This window comes from Pterocles gutturalis, unplaced genomic scaffold (genome assembly GCF_000699245.1).
Source record: "Pterocles gutturalis isolate BGI_N339 unplaced genomic scaffold, ASM69924v1 scaffold14247, whole genome shotgun sequence".
In the NCBI taxonomy this organism is placed as follows: Eukaryota; Metazoa; Chordata; class Aves; order Pterocliformes; family Pteroclidae; genus Pterocles; species Pterocles gutturalis.
In genome coordinates this window covers 59,578-75,357 of record NW_010110574.1, presented here as the reverse complement: position 1 = coordinate 75,357, position 15,780 = coordinate 59,578, and the positions used below count along the sequence as shown (strand labels likewise).

At 47.2% G+C, this 15,780-nt stretch overlaps 1 protein-coding gene across 1 annotated transcript in view; it reads right to left on the bottom strand.

Moving 5' to 3' along the window:
• Window positions 1-15,780, bottom strand: part of ELP3 (elongator acetyltransferase complex subunit 3) — an 85,502-nt gene that overhangs the window by 10,327 nt on the left and 59,395 nt on the right. The window contains exons 13-14 of the mRNA XM_010073441.1: window positions 11,442-11,669; window positions 8,697-8,778 (exon numbers count right to left, since the gene is read on the bottom strand). Coding sequence (XP_010071743.1) covers window positions 8,697-8,778; window positions 11,442-11,669 — 310 coding nt within the window. The remainder of the gene's footprint in view (window positions 1-8,696; window positions 8,779-11,441; window positions 11,670-15,780) is intronic.

The window sequence follows — 15,780 nt, the reverse complement described above, 5'->3', positions numbered from 1 at the left end:
GGGATTGGTCCCTGCCCATGGCAGGGCGTGGCACTGGATGGGCTTTAAGGTCCTTTCCAACCCAAACCGTTCTGTGATTCTATGATTTTACAACAATCAGTAAGACACCAACCCGTGATGGACACCATGGTGTTCTCCCTCTCCTTTTGGTAGCTGCTTTAGGGCAGGCAGACAGGGGTAGAGGCAGCTACTCAGTAGCTGGACACCTTCAATTCCTCTGCTGTGAATAAAGTGAACAGTCAGTGGTAGCCCCATCTGAGCTTCATACAAGAATTTCAGGTTATGGAGGTAAAATAAATAAACAGTGCACTGTCCCTGTTAAATGCCACCAGGACTGACACCACCAACCTCTGCCGTGTCCATAGAAAGTGATGTTGGAGGCAGGTACCTGAGCTCTGCATGTGCCAGTGGTGTGAAGGTTAGAGGAAAGGCTTTCACGCACTGAAGACACGTGAAGGACACACAGATGCGGCGGTGGACAGTACAACTGGGGTTTGGATGTTAACATTGAAAATCCACACGTAAAGCTGGCAGCTGTCCCTGGGACAGGAGGAGACATATCCTTTAAAAAAAACCAACCCAACAAGAACAGTAACGTTACACACGGAGTCAAAGGAAAGATATTTTGGTGCCAGGACAGGCTGTCACTTTGGCACAACCCCAGCCCTTCTCCCAGAGAGGAGCAGGAGACGAAGGACTTGGTGAAGACCCAGCAGAGCGTGACAGCCCAGAGCATCCTCGGAGCCGGGAGGAGCAGCGTAAAGCCAGGCTGCCCGGGCGCAGGCAGGCTCTGACGGTGGATGTCTCGCACTCATACAATCACAGAATGGTTTGGGTTGGAAGGGACCTTCAAGACCATCCAGATGTTTCAAGTTATTATCAAGCCTGAACCTCTCCGTATCGCCAAAGGTAACCACCAAAATCGGAGGAGGACATCAGAACAACCAAGGTGCTGCTCAGAGGAAACACAAAGGATGCACAAGGTGGGAGGATGTTTAAGCACGTCCAGCCTGGGGCTTTCTGCTCCTGGCGTTGAGGAGAGGGAGGACCCAGGACTTCTAATATAAATGAATTTTCACATTTCACATACTCATCACTGGTGCTGCTTTAAAGAAATGGTTTGAAGCACTTGCTACAGGATTAGGGTCAGAAGGGGCTAATTATAGGATGTCAAGTAGCAAAGTCAAAACAGAGGCAATAGGAACCTGCAAGGTGAAGAGAGAGGAAAGGTTTTAAATGAGGACTGTCCTTCATCCAGCTTCACTTGGACCAGACGATTTCTCCTCCCAGGCTCAGGGTACAACAGCGAGGCAGTGCAACCGACCCTGAAATGCTCGTGGAAAGGGATGGGGAGAGAAAGTTATCAGTTGTTGCAGGCAGACAGACTGGCAAGGCAGAAAAAATCCCTGGAGGGCTCTCAGATACACAAAGGCACCCTCTCTGACTCTAGAAGTCCTTGGGCAAAAAACAGCTGGAGGTTGAGAAGATGTTTGCGTGCTTACTCGATATTTACACCCAGCGTCAGACAGGTCACATTGATCCGCTCCGCTGCAGCGTGCTCGTGTTCTTCGGGCAGAGTCTGAAGCAAATATGCTGGAAGTTGGCTAAGAGACAACAGGTACGAGGGGAACGCGTGTTTGTCCTAAATCATCCTCTGGATGCCATGTGGTTTCTGCTAAAAAAATACCCTATTGCTTGAGTCACCGCATGTGACGGCTTGCCACCGACTCCTGGCAAGAGCTGACACCTACGGACCGCAAAACGCGAGATACAGCCTCAAAACAGAGCTAAGAAAAAAATCCCATCCCAAACAGAAACAGATCCAGGTCTGGAGAATGAACGGGAAAAGAGGAGAGGAAGAGAAAGCTTCGTTAGGGATCCGAGTAGCATCATCCTACCAAAAGGAGAGAAAACCCTGAGTGCAGAATTCAAGCATCAGCTGTTGCCAAAAAGGAAGAAGCGATGAGAAATTCAGCATTATGAGCCCATCCGCTGGCCTCAAACACCAAGGTTTTGTACATTTTTAGTGCCTAAGGACTCATGGACATCAGAGGAGTGACATGTTTTAAATTGTTTTAGTGCAATTTAGGTTGGAGAGGGCTTTTTTTTAAAGGGAAAAAAAGATGCAAATTCAAAGCAGGTATAACTAAAAGCACACACACACAAAAAAACCAAACCAACACACCACAAAACCAACAAAAGGCAAAGAAAACACACATGCAATTACAAATGCTGGAAAATGGAAAAACAGACATTTCAGATCAGACCTCCCCAGAGCTCTGAATAATGGAGTGATGCCTCCAGGGTCTACCATTCAGCTACCCAAGCCTGCATACTAATATACTGCTCACATCAGAGGAGTAGAAAGGCACCACTCATGCAGAAAATTACCTTAAATGAGCAACGACTTCATGATAAACAAGCCGCTCGCTTTCTCACTTTGCTCTTTGATTTAGGTGGTGTGGGGGCACCTCCTCCCTACCGCTAAGGAGCGGCCAGCACGCTCCTGGCTCTGCGCACACGGCAAACAGGCCACAGAACCGCCTCCTTCCTGGGAATATCCAGTTCTGGGTGGTTTGGGCAAACGTCCAGATGTGAGATTTGCATCTTTGGGAGGAAGGATTTACCTTGTAATCTCAGCATCCAGGCTCCAAAGCATCCAGGCTCCCAAGCATCCAGCATCACTAGCATCCAAACTTTACACAGAGCAGCGAACCCGCACAGCGGCAATAGCAGAGGTGTAGCCACAGCATCGCGCACAATGTGAAACCAGAGCATCACTGGCTGACACCGTTTCCCATCCCATCAGCACCCTCATTTCCCCAGAAATCCAAAACTCTCTTCGCAAATGTTCATCCCCCCTTACGAATGCACTCCTAATGCATTTGTCATCTACTCCGTAGTCGATTAAATGCAGTTCTCCCACCGGTCCTCTTCAAATGAAGTGATGTTTAACCAGGCACAGCGGGAGGCAGCTGCTGTGCAGCCTGGCTTGCTTTGTGCCTCGTTCCGCGGTTCATCGCCTGCGATGACTCCCGCGTGCCCGATGCAGGGGGACCTCAGATTTTCCTTTGTTTGAAAGTAACCTTGCGTGGTTTTAGGTGCTGCCGTTAGAAGCAACAGCAATCCTGAAATCCTGCCACATCTTTTTCCTTTTTCTGTCTGTAAATTGTATATCCCTAAGAGCTAAAAGAGACTTACGATGAGAAGACAGGCTTGGCTGAACCTGTTTACTCCAGGAACAGGAGAGAGAAGAAAATACTTTGGAAAGAGCCCACTGAGAAAGTCTGAATTTTTTTTTTTTTTTTTTTTTCCATAGGAGTGCACACTAACGTGCTCTGAAGCAGCGCAGGAACTGATGGCATCCATTGGTGCAGCCCTGCTTTGGATGGGCTTTGAGAGGACAATCTTCTTGCTGCCCCGTGCGGCAGGGAGAGGTCCTCTCATCCATGGGGCGATGGCAGCTGATGGGGTGCAGAACGCTCCCCAGTTTGCAGGGTGGGACTGGTAAACTGGGGAGGAGCGTTAGTTTTTCTGTAACAGCCTTTAGGGATGAACACAACACACCAGAGATAAGCCTGCCTTAAGCCAGAAGTAATTCTCAGCTAAAGCAGCAGCTGAAAAGCTGGACTGCAAGCGTGCATCACATTTGGGTGATAAACACGAGAAAGATGAAACCTGCAACTCGACCAACGTTACACTCAAAGCTTTGATTAAGAGCAAGCTTTAAGCCTTTGACCCCTGGTGCAGCCTTGAAAAAGAGGATTACCACTTGCAGGCAGTGTAAGAATAGTGCCAGTCAGAGAGGAAGATTCCCATGAAAGAGAAGAATATTTATTTTTAAAACCCCGAAGACTGCTATTGCTCACAGTTCTGATTCAATGCTATTTATACCGCTGAGTATTACAAGTCACTAGGATGGAAATCACCTTCATTTCGTCCTTAATCTGATTTCTAAATACTCCCTCCCCAATCTAATTGCAGAATTTGTGGGTTTTTTAGTTGTTTGGGTTTTCTGAACTTGACAATCGTTTGGGTTGAGATTGGGGAAAGGGCTGCTGAGGAAGGAAGACGCACAAAGGAGCGATCCCCATACGTTCAGCTCCTGCTCACCGGATTTTCTGTGGGTTTGTTTTACCGGTTCTTCCTCTGCCCACTCCGAGGAAAGCTCTCGCAGATGGAGACCACACAAAAGCCTTAACGAATCCAGAGAGGTTCCCACTGCCCAAAACACGGATGGGTGGAAGTTTCTGGTCTGTATTATGCAGAAGTTAGGGCCACATTACCACAACATATCTCACAAAGACCTGTATCTATATCAAACCCCTTCCTACCAGAACACCCTCGCAGAATGCTGGCTCCTGCAGAAGTGTCCTTGCTCTAGGACAGCAATATTCCTGTTCACGCCCGCACCGAAAACCCTGTTAATACAGTGTCAAGCCTGTTTTCAAAGCTGTTACATTATTAAACCTTCAAAATTGAAGTTCATTACGAACGAGAGGATTGCACACAGGAGCTATTCCACAGCACCAATCCCCTAGCACAGCTCTATCCTTGGCTTCTTCCAAATCCCCCTAATTAATTTTTTTTTTCAAAGGCCATCAATCTGAAGCAGACAAACATCAGAAAGTCAATTCATTAACATTCCCATATTTCCCCTTATCTTGGACCACTTCTTCTCTTATTAACAGCTAGGAAGATTGGCGTTTCTAAAAATAACCAGCCAGCGCTGGAAGCAAAACTGCAGGGAGCCCTCCCGGACCCCATCCCTCCTCCCAGCCACGCTTCCCAGCCTCGTCCCAGCTCTCCCGAGTCCACGCGGGCCGTTGGCAATCTCGGAGGCAGCCCATGAATCAACATCCAATATAAACTACGAGACGCCGATTACTCAAGTAATTTATTACTTTGAGGGTGACCAAAAGGCTGTTGACACGAGGCAATTAGGGTACTTTAGAGAACCGCTGAACGTGCCCTGAAAGTTTCCCTCTGATTTATTTGCCAGCTCTCCTTAATGCCGTTCATCGCGGGTGAATTTAACACTGCTACGACGCATCACCTTTACTTTTAGAAAGTTCTGACCCTCCGGTGTCTCCCTCGCTGCAAAAGGCGAAGGCAAGAGTCGCAGAGTTTCCTTAAAGCCACGAGGCAGCGTGCTCCAGCAGCCCCGGCAGACGGGGAGATGAGTCACCGGCTGTAACGAACGATTTTATCTCTCGTGGAGACGACAGAAAACAGGTGGTATTAGCTTTAATTTCTACTCACAACCTTGCGATTCCTGGCTGCTGCAGGATGCTTAGGAGAAAAAGATGTCAGGATCAGTCACCCCAAACGGATTATTATGGTCCTACTGATCTCAATCAGGAGGCATTCATGAATTACTCACTCGTTTCTCCATTTGCATGTTGGTATCAAGTGATTTTACAGTACTGCCTGACGGCGAACACCCTGAAATGCGCCGCTGACTCACCGCCGAGGGGGAAGGAGCTGTAACCCTCCTCGAAGCAAGAAACGGGCAAGGACAAGACACAAGACCTGACCTAAACGAAGGGGATGTCTGCATTTACAAGGCAGTGAAACAAGCATTAATTAAAAGTATTGACCAGGTTACAGGAGGGAAGGAAGCGAGAAGAGGCTGGGGACGAAAAGATGATGCTCCAAGTCCTCCAGGGAGTCTGGACAAAAGGGAAATTGGCTCTGGCAGCTAACATGCTCTGCCGGGGAGGAAAACATTTCTGAGCGAGGCTGCAATGGCCACAGCCCGAAAGGTCAGGAAATGTTGAATACTACCTTGATCAGGATGGGCAGCAAATCAGCTGGACAGCAGAGAGGGGTTTCTAATGTCACCCCGCTAAAAGCAGATTAGTCATACGGTGGGTTTTTTATTTTTTTCCTGTTTTTCACAAGCACTCGTAACTGTACCGCCTGGTTTGGATGTTGCACGTAGACACTTTCATCTGAATTTACCTTCATCTGGCTTGAGTTAAATGCATTTCCAACCAGCTTCAAGCCACGCTTCAAGCCAAGGCTGCAGCAAATAATCAGCCAGCGTTTCCCAGATGCCTCCAGACTTACCCAGATCCCTGCTTCAAGCCACGCTTCAAGCCAAGGCTGCGGCAAATAATCAGCCAGTGTTTCCCGGATGCCTCCAGACTTACCCAGCTCCCCAAATTCATTCCCTGGAGGATAAGTGGGGTCCTCACCAGCTGCATGAGCTAGCGATGGGCGTCTGGCCTCACGCATCTGGAGAGACAGGAACATCTCTGGTCTTCAAGGCCAGGCTGGATGAGGCTTTGGGCAACCTGGGCTGGTGGGAGGTGTCCCTGCCCATGGCAGGGGGTGGGACTGGGTGGGCTTTAAGGTCCCTTCCCACCCAAACCATCCTGGGATTCTATGATTAGCAGTGCAGAGCAAGGCTCTGGCACACAGTCGCTTGGGGTCCCTAGGACATGGGCTGTCCCAGCACCACCAGTATGAGATGGCCCTACTCAAAGCCGGGGTAGGAACAGTCACAGATGGTGACAGAATGGTTTGGGTTGGAAGAGACCTTTTTAAAGATCATCTAGCTCAACCCTCCTGCCATGACGACTGCTGCTGATTTCTACGCAAAGCTGCTGATTTCTAACGAGAGCTGAACTTGAACTGATCTTAGAGATGAGCCCTAACCTCTAACGACACTGAAAACCCTTCATGCCGTCCTGTCTTAAAAACACATCAATTCCTTTTTTGAAGAAATCAAAGAAAGAGTTTGCTACTCAGACGTAACGTCCCTAAAAATTGTTAAGAGTACAGAAATCCAACCATCCACCCTGGGACTTGACTGGCAGGAGCCCCGAGAACATTTCAGCCCCATGGACCAGCACTGCCCCACGCAGTCCTGCATCACCACGGAGCAGAGACCCTTCCCCAAAGAGAGAGCTGGCATCTTCCGGCACTATTGAGTTAGCATTCATTAAAACACGCAGCACTAATGAGAGCGAGCCCTACGAGGGATGTCTTCAAAGCCGATCTCCCTTAGCTTCTCTCTGGAAAGTAGTCGAAATTTTGCAATATGTTGGAGACCTCACCTGGTCTGGTTTCCAGATTAAAAATCTATTTTGAAACCAAAATTAGCAAAACCAAGTTTACCCTCCAATGGAGAAAGAACTTCTGGCTGCATTTTTATTTCAGATAAAAGCTACAGGAGAACGGAAATTCAAGCGGTAACATCTCCAAGGAAACAGCTGGAAAACTTGTGGTCTTTGCAGATGCTGTAGCGTTCTGTATTCAAAGACAAATTGTACCATATTGTATTTCACATTCCGAGGCAAAAAATTGAAAAAAAAAAAAAATTGCAGACACGGTCTTAGTAAGATGCCACAAACTGTGCATGCAGCAAAACAAGACTGCTTGAAGAATATCTTCTTCACATCAGCTCGCTAAAATACAGCTAAAATTAGCAATGTGAATGCTTTCACAAATAATTTTTTAGTAATTGCTGTATGTTTTCTATTCTTCTCAACAGAAGTGTTCTTCAGCACAGAGGAATTGCGACCCCCTCTCTCCATGCATCCCAAGCCAAGCTGCGACCAGCAAAACCGAAAGAAATAATTTTCACTTTCGCCTCTCTCCTACCTGAGGAGCGAGGTGGCACGCATGTGTCTTGAGCATACAACATTCCCAGTTCAAACTGACACCCATGCAGCAGCAACAGAGAAAGAAGAGCAGCGTGTATCGTAAGCAAACAAGAAGCAGGGAATCCAGAGAACATACAATTAACTATCTCTAAGCATCTGGCTGCTGCCTGCACGCTGTCCTCACTCACACGCTGGCCCTTGTCACCAGCACTTTGGCATCCTGGGACATTGCACAGCTGGAAACACACAGAGCAGCTCTCCACCTCAGCACTCACCAGCTTGGATCAACGTTGGGGATTTCTGCTTTTCGGGGCTTTTCACTGGGGCAGCAACAGGGTTTTTTTGGTTTTTTATTTTAGAGGTCTATATTACAGCTATTCAGTTGGAGTCCCCCAGCATATGTTAATCTCCCACCACCAAGAGTTTTTCTTCCCATGCACTCCGCCACCTTCCCCAGTTCTTTAACCTAGACGCCTGCAAAAGCTTTCTATAGCTACCCTAGCTGCTAACAGAAGCTAAATTAAGACACAAAGGCAGTCCCGACCTTGCCTTCACACGCACGCAATGAACCGATGCCACTCCCCTTAGTCACAACGCCTTGAAAATGAAACAGGAGCACGGGCTGCGGCTCTTTCTTATATAGCTCCCTTCTTCGCAATAATGCTTAATGTATCCTAAAAGCACATCTGGCCAGCCTAATGGCGGTATTTGCAGAAAGCCTCTCAAATGGAGGCTGGCAATTTTCTATCCTCATCAGCTCCGGAAAGCAGCCGCTCGACAATCACAACGTGCCACGGAGCTAACGCAGCGAGGGTGGAAATAGCAGTGGTGGGAGGAGGAGGACCCCCGTGGCCACGCAGGCTGGCTCCTTCGGTGCTAACGGAGGGATGGTTCCCCGCGGCGTGTCCCCTGGTATGATGCTTACGAGAACAGCATTGTCTGGACAAAGCTACGAAGAAGCATCTGCTGATGCTCGTTCTCTACCTAATATGATGAACGTTCACAGCAGTGGTGTTGGCTGCAGGGGGTTTATTTTCAGATTAAGATATATATATATATAAAAAAGGGATAAAGCAAAAGTACCTGAAATTACAGCAATTTTCCATGACCCGTGCTCCTCCTTGGCTATTCTTTCTGCCTCCTCCATTAGTAACATACCAAATCCCTATAATGGGAGAAATAACAGGAAGAAAAGACAAGTTCAGTAAAAATAGAAAGAATAAGCAAGGTCAGAATGTAAGCATTAGTACAGTTGCAAAAGACTCATATTTTTGGCACGGGAAGGATCTTGTGATCAGGAATATTGCTGAATATTGCAGGAGAGGGCTTGAGAAGAGATATACTAACACGAAGCTTTCAGCGGAGCTTTCTCAGGGATTTTTTTCTGATCGTGAAATTATTCATCGGCCGTTCCAGCGTCTGGCTGCTTCTCAACGGCAGGAACAGAATGAAGTTCAATCCATCGATGGTATAGAATCATTAAGGTTGGAAAAGACCTCAAGGATCATCAAGTCCAACCGTCAACCCAACCCCACCCAACCCACTAACCCATGTCCCCAGGCACCACATCTACACGTTTCTTGACCCCCTCCAGGGATGGTGACTCCACCACTGCCCTGGGCAGCCTGTTCCAATGCCTGAGCACTCTTGCAGTGAAGAAATTTTTTCTAATATCCAGCCTAAACCTCCCCTGGTGCAACTACAAAGGCAACTAATTACAAAGGTCAGTCACCTGGGTGGGCATCCCGTAACTCCTGGCGCTGAGATAACCTATCCTAAACAATCACCCATCTTAACGACGACCTTACTAGACCTGGCTTTGTGCTAGGGCAGTCAACAAAGCCAGAGCACAAATGCCAGACGCCGCCGGATTGCAGAAGGATCCCAGTGCCACTCTGATGGGGAACATCAGTCGTTGTGGCCGGACACTACGGACCCAGGGACAGGCGCTGCTGCTGGTCACCCTTCTGATATACGTGTCACCTTAGCACCTCATCGTCTTTATTTCCACCCCTTTTTCCAGGAGTCAGGAGCTGTTGTGTGCTCGTTTCGGGATGCAGAACTGAGGCACGCAGGGCTTGGCGGGGCTGCCCATTGAGGTTGCATCAACCCGCTGCACGACCCTAGGCTAGGCTCAAGCTCTGTGCTGCTCTCCTAGGCTCCGCTCATGACACAGGAGATGGCAGATCAGAAGGAATCACAGAAGAAGATGTTAATATCCTGGAGCAGATCCATGCCTTTATTTACGTTTGGAAATCTCGCACAGCGGGAGTGCAACTGGAATCACAATAATGCTGCAAAATAAGGGAGCAGCCTTTCCACTCTATTTAACAACGTTGTTGCCCTATATATCTTGGAATAATTGACTGGATTAATTCACTCCTAACCATTAGGATGCAGGAACTATACTCGGCTCTTTGTTCATCTGTTTTCCTGAGAAGATGTACAGAACGGGGCTGTGGCAACGCTGAAGCAGATGCGGTTTAATTCAAAAAAACATTTAACACTTACAGGCATTTTTTAAATAACACACAGAAATCTTCATTCTCAAATGTCCTTCTAATCAGCAATTGCCCCCACAACTGTGAAGAACACTTTCCGATTAACCTCTTGAACGCTGCCTACTCCGAAAGAACACGAGTGCGTCATACGCCATGAAATTTCCATTTGCAGGCTATTTTCATGTTTGTACTTGGCTACTTTAAATTGATTTATTTTTTTTCCAAACACAGTTAGGATGACCGCTTTTTTCTTCCTAGATTTTTAAGTGTTAATTATTTTATAGTGGAAATATCCACTTCTCTTCCCCCCGCCACTGCCTCATGGTCACACATCGTCAGCGTCTACCAAAACTGCATCTTAATGCATACACTCAGGGAAAGATTAATAAATACAAGGAAGTTAATTTAAAACATCCGCCCTGAGCACTTCTGGCGATGAAGACAAACTGATTGCTTTTTTAAAAGCTCAGTCTAAAGGTTCAAAACCTACCGGGGCAAAACTAAATTCCCATTTTTGCTCACTGCAAGCCACAGCATGCTGCATGCAGCAGGAGGATAATGTACCAGCCTCATGCGAGTCGCTGCAAGGAATTAGAAACACTCCGTTCTTCACACGCTTTCAGATAAGTATGAAATGGTCTCACAAGTGTGTCTGAAGCAAAAAACTGTCAGAGACTTTACTCGGGAGTCTCACCAAATCGCTTCGACCGATAAACATCTCGGAACCGGAGCTGGATTTCTTCTGGTTCAATGTATTCAATAAATGTGCCTTTGAAAGAAAACTGGGTAGTACCAAGTAAAATCTCACCTTCCCATATGTAATTAATTCAGAAGTGAAATTTGTCCATCAAACAAGACGAATTTTAGAAGGAAATAAAGAGGCACATGGCTGTATCCCCTTTGTTTTGCTTTCACTCAGTTTGCAGTCAAGTGTAACGTGCCGTACAGTGTATCAAAGGAACGACACTCCAGAAACAAAGATGTTGAGTACTTGGAAGTCAAATTCGCACCAGCATACAGGAACTCATGTTGTACAGGCATGAAGCAACGCCCATAGCACTCAGCCATGCCTTTTTTTTAATCTCAGAGCAGTTGCAATTGCCTGCACAGGATCACCCAAGGGAAAACTCAGCAGCAGCATGATCTCAGCAGGGGAAATGCAAGAAGGGGCTCAGGTTCAATCCTGTTTCTGTTGCAGGGGACTGTAATTCACAGCAACTGGACAAATCGCAGATATTAAATAAAATTATTCTCCAGTTATATGGGGGAGATGGGAGGAGGGTGCAAGAAAGAGGCACAAATGAAAAATGACGATGGCTTGGAGTACCTGGTGCTGAAATTTGGAAGGATCCCGACTGCTGACGGGGACCACGCTCCCGTACACGTGCAGTTCCCGGACAATGGAAACACCTCCTTTCAGCTCAGGTCTGAACGACTCCTCCGAACACTTCCGCAGTCGTAGAAGGCCAACAAGAATATCCTGCTCCGGATCTTCATAGGACAGGAAGGTCTCCCAGCCACCATTAGCAACATAATCTCTTCTGACTAATTCAATCTGGTCAAAGAGAAGAAGCGATGATGAATAGAAAGAGGAAAAGAGAAAAGGAAAACTTATTTTAAAATATTTAAACAACACATTGAACAGACCCAAACCAATTTCATGGATCCACAAACTATTATGATTCAGAAAAAACATGAAGTGCCTTCTTAAAGGCCAATTTAATTCTAGATGGATTTTAGCACTACTGGATAAGAACTGCTGCTACCAAAGACATATTAAAGATAAAACACGCGACTACTTTAATAGAAATTGATTTGCCAATGGGACAGAACTAGCCTTCCATCCCCGTTTGCAAGTCAGAAGCCTAAAACCTATGGTGCTTGAGTTACTCGAGTTCCACAATCGCTGTAAAATCAATGGGGGCAGCAACTCCTGCCTCTAACCAAGGGACTTGCTCTAATGGAAATTCAGCTCCAGTTACAAATGTGCTGATGTAGAATGAGTCGCTCTGCATCTGCCTGCACTAAACCTGGGTTAGGTCCCTGTCTCTTCTGCTTTGCAAAAAAAATGGCTTGAGATGTCTACTGAATATGGGTCTTCTAAGCAGCAGTCAACTTCTTTGCTAATTACCAATTAGTTCTTTCCAGCACCGCACAGGACTTGCCTACATGGGCAAACTGTGCAGAGCAACAGGAGTGGACCTGAGCAATTAGTTCTTTCCAGCACCGCACAGGACCTGCCTACATGGGCAAACTGTGCGGAGCAACAGGAGTGGACCTGAAAGAGTTGATGTTGAGTGAGTAGAGCATTACATGTGCTCTACAGAACCAGCAGGAAGTGTTTTCTTACTCATTCAGATAGTACTAAAGACACAAAACCACCCAGGCAAGTACCCTGCGAACTGACCGGTAACAACACGTTATTGCCTCAAATCCCATTTTTGATAATGATCTAGAAAAGGCAGCTCTGAAGATCACAACAAGTGGAAGGGAAAAATAAAGTGAGAGTTGGCCAACTGTGGAGAATAAAAGACCATGCTTGGGTAGAGGAAATCACTTCTGCAGAGCACCTAGATGCTATAAAGAGTAACTGGTGGATAAGAAAGAAGAATATTTCATGAAATCCTAGAATGGTTTGGGTTGGAAGGGACCTTAAAGATCATCAACTCTGCCATGGGCAGGGACACCTCCCACCAGCCCAGGTTGCCCAAAGCCTCATCCAGCCTGGCCTTGAACCCCTCCAGGGATGGGGCACCCACAGCTTCTCTGGGCACCCTGGGCCACTGCCTCACCCCCCGCCCAGGAAGGCACTTTCTAAATTATCTGAAAGGAACCAGGTTTCTGTGCTTCCTGATGCTTTCACAGAGCGGGACAACTGGAGGATTTGCTTCAAAAGCACACCCCTGATCTGAACGGAAACCATCTCAGAGGTACACCTGCCATCATTCTGACAGACTCCTTTGAGGAATTCAAACATGAACGGCAAGCGCCAGCAGACGCCCTGTGCACCAGGACAGGACTGATCCCACGTATACCTTGCCACGCTCTTCTCAAAACTACTAAAAAGACTCATGCAAAGGACTTCCATTTTTTTTTTTTCCTGCAAATCCTCTAACACCCAGAAATCCATGAATTAAAGATTTGTTTACAGAGAAGCCATAAGGGATTCTGTCGCCTGCCTGCTCTCCTCCACGACGAAGCCTGGGTGAACACAGCTCACAATTAAATCCCTTACTGACTCCAAGGCTCATTTCAACGCTGACGTACGGCTCACGGGTTAAGCACCCGAGCAGATGTCTGCCGAAGTGCCAAGTTCTCCAAGAGCATGACTCCGCTCCCGCTTGTGTGTCAGGATGGCTGACACCTGCTGATCCAGATCTACCGCTAGGTACAGAACTCTGCTAGTAAAATGGAATTGTGCAGGAAAAGAAAAGAGTGTGAGATGTTTAAAATATTCTGCAGTTAGTAACACACGTGGAAAAGCGGTTAGGTTAAAGCTTACTGCTAATTTATAAAAAAAAAGCAGAAAAATTTACTGAACATTGCTATACTAAGAGTTTGAAATGGCAAGATTGGAGAAGTCCTGGTTTCTCCCAAGGAAAAAACAAAACAAGTAGAAAACTCGGCTCCATGGCTTGTCCTCCAGCAGGGACTAGATGCCCTGTTACACCCACATCCAGTCCAAAGGCCCCTTGTAGACAGAGACGAAGCAAGACCTTCACCAGGAGGCTTTACACCGTGTGCATTCTTATAGCATCATAAGCACGTAGCAGATAAGCTGATCTGCTCAGAAAAGTCCCTCCTGGATCCAGACTTTTGTTTTCCCCATTTCCCTGGGCACAGAGGGAATACATAAATCCCCTCCAAGGGTTTGCAGGGACTCTTGAGATGTACAAAGCCCTTTCCTTCTGGGATGCTGGTATAAACACGGCCCAAGCCCGTCTGAATCACCTCCTGGTCGGCTGGTGCAGAGTGAGGTTGTGGTTCCCAGCGTCAGCCCCTCGTCCGTGAGCCATCCCGCGTGCTTGGTGGGAATAACGCTCCTCAGGGTGATCCCGATTTTCACATGCAATCCTATCAAATGTCCAGCACAGTCTGTTTTAAACTTATTTGACAAACAAAGAGGAAAACCCAGTTGCAGGTTACACTCTTAACCTCAAACAGCTACTCCCAGCTCAAAAATCCGCCTTATTCTAAGGCTCTATCATTACCCTGATACAAAACCTCCTGTTTCGCGGGAAGAGCAGCGTCTACGTCTTACACTTCCATACCCGTAACAGAGCTGTCATAGCCCCTCGCCTTTCAAAACCTGTCAATCCACCCTCTCCTTCCAGCACCAATGCACTGGAGCGTTTTTAAGGCTATTACACAGCCCTGCGCAGCCTTAACCACGCGGAGAGCAAGCAAATACCTTCCGCCGCTCCAGAGAAACGCCTCTCATTGAAAAGGCAGCTGAAGAGACAGCTCTGTAAATAACAGGGTAAGTCATCAACTTCAAATTGATTTTTAAAAACCATACTTTTAAAAGCAGACACACCATCACCATTATAAAAAAACCACATCCAGCCCACTGATCCTCCACAGAAAGAAGTTGCACAAAGTGTAACTAATTACAGCAAGCGATTAATTTCTTTTCGATCTGACATGATAGCCTCTCTTATCAAGAGGATGTGTTGTTTACTCACGAAGCCAAGAAAAGCATCATACCTTGTCATTAGTCTAAAGCGCATGAAAAATGATACCATCTTCGGAATATTTCTCGTGCTTGCTGTCACCAGAAATTTTGCGAAGACTACACAATGACATCCTCCTGCCGCCCAGCCAGAGGAGTTTAACAAAGGGAATTTGCAACATAACGTTGCTTTGAAAACCCTTTGATAAGCTATTTGCTAACTACTCCAGAAATTTACAATTTAAATGAGCACTGCCGACATCAGACATCTTTGGAAGATATCTTGTGAGATGACCACAGATGAGATAACGGGAGCGGAGCACAAAAGCGCCACGGCCGGTGTACAAACGAGTCCGTACGGCCTCAGATCTTGCAGAAATCTGAGATACTAGATATCTAGAACTAGATAATTTATTTGGGATCGCCGTACATTTCCATACTGGGTTTCATACTTCCAGGGTATGACTGATTAGCCACAACACCCATGTACACTAAGATGGATCCAACCCTGTGTGATCTTTGAAAGCTCATCTCCTTGGGTGCCAGCCATGGCCATTGACCTCCTGAGAGCTTTCTGGAAGGATTGATCCCTCCTCATAAATACAGCGAACTGGAGGATCAGTGTCCTAAACTGGCTGCTTGAAGTCCAGCAGTGAACATCTTCCTTTCTATAAAATAAGCATACCAGTCTTTTTGTGGGCTATTTTAGGAAGGAAGAATGGATTGAGAGCAGCCCTGAGGAGAAGGACTTCGGGTGCTGGGTGCTGAGAAGCTGAACATGACCCAGCAACGTGCACTGGCAGCCCAGAAACCCCCTGTGTCCTGGGGCATCCCCAGCGGCGTGAGCAGCAGGGCGAGGGAGGGGACTGTCCCCCTCTGCTCCGCTCTGGTGAGACCCCCCTGGGGTGCTGCCCCCAGCTCTGGGGTCCTCAGCACAGGACAGACACGGAGCTGCTGGAGCGGGGCCAGAGGAGCCACGGAGATGGTCCGAGGC